Source organism: Morone saxatilis, unplaced genomic scaffold (assembly GCF_004916995.1).
Source record: "Morone saxatilis isolate NCDOM2014 unplaced genomic scaffold, NCSU_SB_2.0 Contig16, whole genome shotgun sequence".
Classification (NCBI taxonomy): Eukaryota; Metazoa; Chordata; class Actinopteri; family Moronidae; genus Morone; species Morone saxatilis.
Genome location: NW_023339718.1, coordinates 15,377,649 through 15,379,961, shown reverse-complemented (window position 1 = coordinate 15,379,961; position 2,313 = coordinate 15,377,649). Strand labels below are relative to the sequence as shown.

General features: G+C 37.1%; 1 protein-coding gene across 1 annotated transcript in view; it reads right to left on the bottom strand.

The window, feature by feature from the left end:
- Positions 1 to 2,313, bottom strand: part of mthfd2l (methylenetetrahydrofolate dehydrogenase (NADP+ dependent) 2 like) — a gene marked incomplete in the record, with an annotated part of 28,980 nt that overhangs the window by 12,697 nt on the left and 13,970 nt on the right. The window contains 3 exon segments of the mRNA XM_035658692.1: positions 523 to 675; positions 1,585 to 1,707; positions 1,962 to 2,146. Of these exon segments, the coding sequence (XP_035514585.1) occupies positions 523 to 675; positions 1,585 to 1,707; positions 1,962 to 2,146 (461 nt within the window).

Below are 2,313 nucleotides of genomic sequence, written 5' to 3'. Positions count from 1 at the left end.
TATGATAAACAGCCTCATCCTGCATTAGAAAAGTTCAAACAACCAAAAAAACCAATAGACGAATGAGAAGAAAACACTGAATCTATAATAAAAAAAGCCTATTACACAGGCACGGTTGTTAAAAATAAAAAATGCAAAATAAATACAGAGAATAGAATTAAAAGTTCCCTAAAATTACCAGGAAAACTGATTACTTATTAGGAAATTGTGTTTAATCCAACTCACTTTTTTTTGTTTTCATTGTACAGTTTATTAGTTGTTCTGTACTGTTATTGCCATTCATTGAATATAATGTGAAATATCCATAACATATGTTACTTAGCCAGGGTTAATCAGTTTACTCAGTGATAGAAAAAAGGTCCCTTAAGAATAAAGGTTGAGATTATTGTTTGTAATGTAATTGCAATTGTAGCAATGTTAAAAAAAGAACAGTATAAAAACAACATTAAAACAAGTGTACAAAAACATATTTAAAATTGCATTTAAAAAATGGTCATAAGTAATGGAGCTGAAGAGGTTTACCTGCTCTTTTGATGATCTCCCAGACCGCTGCAGGTGTGGCAGGCACCATGGATCTCTGGTCCAGACACAGCTTACCGATATTCACAATATGGAAGCCATCCACATCCTTTTCTGGAGCAATGGCATTACATACTGCTCGCTCATTGATGTGCTCTAAAGAGAGGAGGGAGTAGGACAGACAATCAGTGATATTACGTATAATTAAGCCAGAAAATACAGTAATGGCTAATTGTTGACCACTACGTTATACACTGGGACTACATGTGTTAAATGTTCTAAACCAGTGGTTTGACATGCCCTGTGTAAGTATATTTTATGGATATTTCACATTATATGCATAACAATAACAGCTTATTAATGGTGAATGCAATACGTGCAGGAAGTTTGTGTAAAATTAACTATTTGGATTCATTGGAGCAGATTATTTCCTGTGAATATTACATCAGAGATCAGTTTTTCTGATATTTTCAGGAACGTTTTATAGAATTCTCTGTCTGTATTATGTATTTTTTAATCATTTCTAACAACCATACATATTTAATAGGCTTCTTTCTTGACTAATTCAGTTCTATTAGCTCTGTGTTTGTTTTAACTGTGTACATTTCTAATGCAGGATGAGGCTGTTTAGCACAGGGTGAAGACTGTTATCTTAAATAATAATCTAAACTTTAAAATCAATAATTTCATTGAGTTTTCTTCACAGAGATGAATGAATTTTACACCCCTTAAAATCAAGAAGACTTTGCAACCCCACATGAAAGTTTGGCATCCCCTAGTGGTGGTCGGGTTTGGAACCAGTGTTTTAAGCATACAGTATGTTTTGAATATTGCAAGTCAATTTAAAAAAATCAAGTGTAAGAAACCAAACATTTACAACGATTAAAATGTAACCAAAGGCCACTTTAGCCCAGTTTTTCATATAGCTTCCACAATGGTTTTTCATGTTAGGAAATAACTATACAGATGCGATCACTGCAAATTGAACCGTGCAGACCAGCTCATTTGCTTTAACTTTGATGTCAGTGAGGAAAACATGTGTGCAGATGTGGCCCGTGTGTTTACCGGGAAGCGGCAGCTGCACCAACAGGCCGCTGACCCTCCAGTCACGATTCATCTTGTCAATCAGCTCCAGCAACTCCTCCTGGGACACCGAGCTCGGCCGAACCACTGTGTCACTGGAAATACCTGATGAGCGCATACACATCACACACACACTGCCTGTTAAAAACTGTTGCCATGTGCATGTTATCTTACATTTATAACATTACATTAGTTTTGCTTATGAAAATTGTGTTCATCCATGTGTATCTTTCCGTGTGTCTGTATCTATCTGTCCATGCATGCCTAAAACTCTGTGTTATGTTTGTTGATCTATATGATGCACATTATGCACAGAGGAATGTGTTTAGGAATGAATGCATGCAAAGCTCATATCTGACCCAGGATGCTGGCTGCCCGGGTCTTGTTCTTAACATAGGTGCGGCTGGCGGGATCGTCCCCGACTAAGACCACTCCTAGGTGGGGTCTCATGTTGCCCTGAGCTACCAGCTCTTCCACATCACGCTGGATTTCTCTGTGGAGCTGACGAGCCAACTCTGTTCCCGAAATCACCACAGCGGCATGCCTAGAGAGGTAAATCATAAAGACATGAATTCACGTAGAGATAATACATTAATAAACCTGAGGTGCTTATGATTAATCAGTTAGTTGACTGACAGAAATGTAATCAGCAAAGACTTTGACAATTGATAAATCTAAGTCTTTTTAAACAAACATTCACTGATTCCAGCT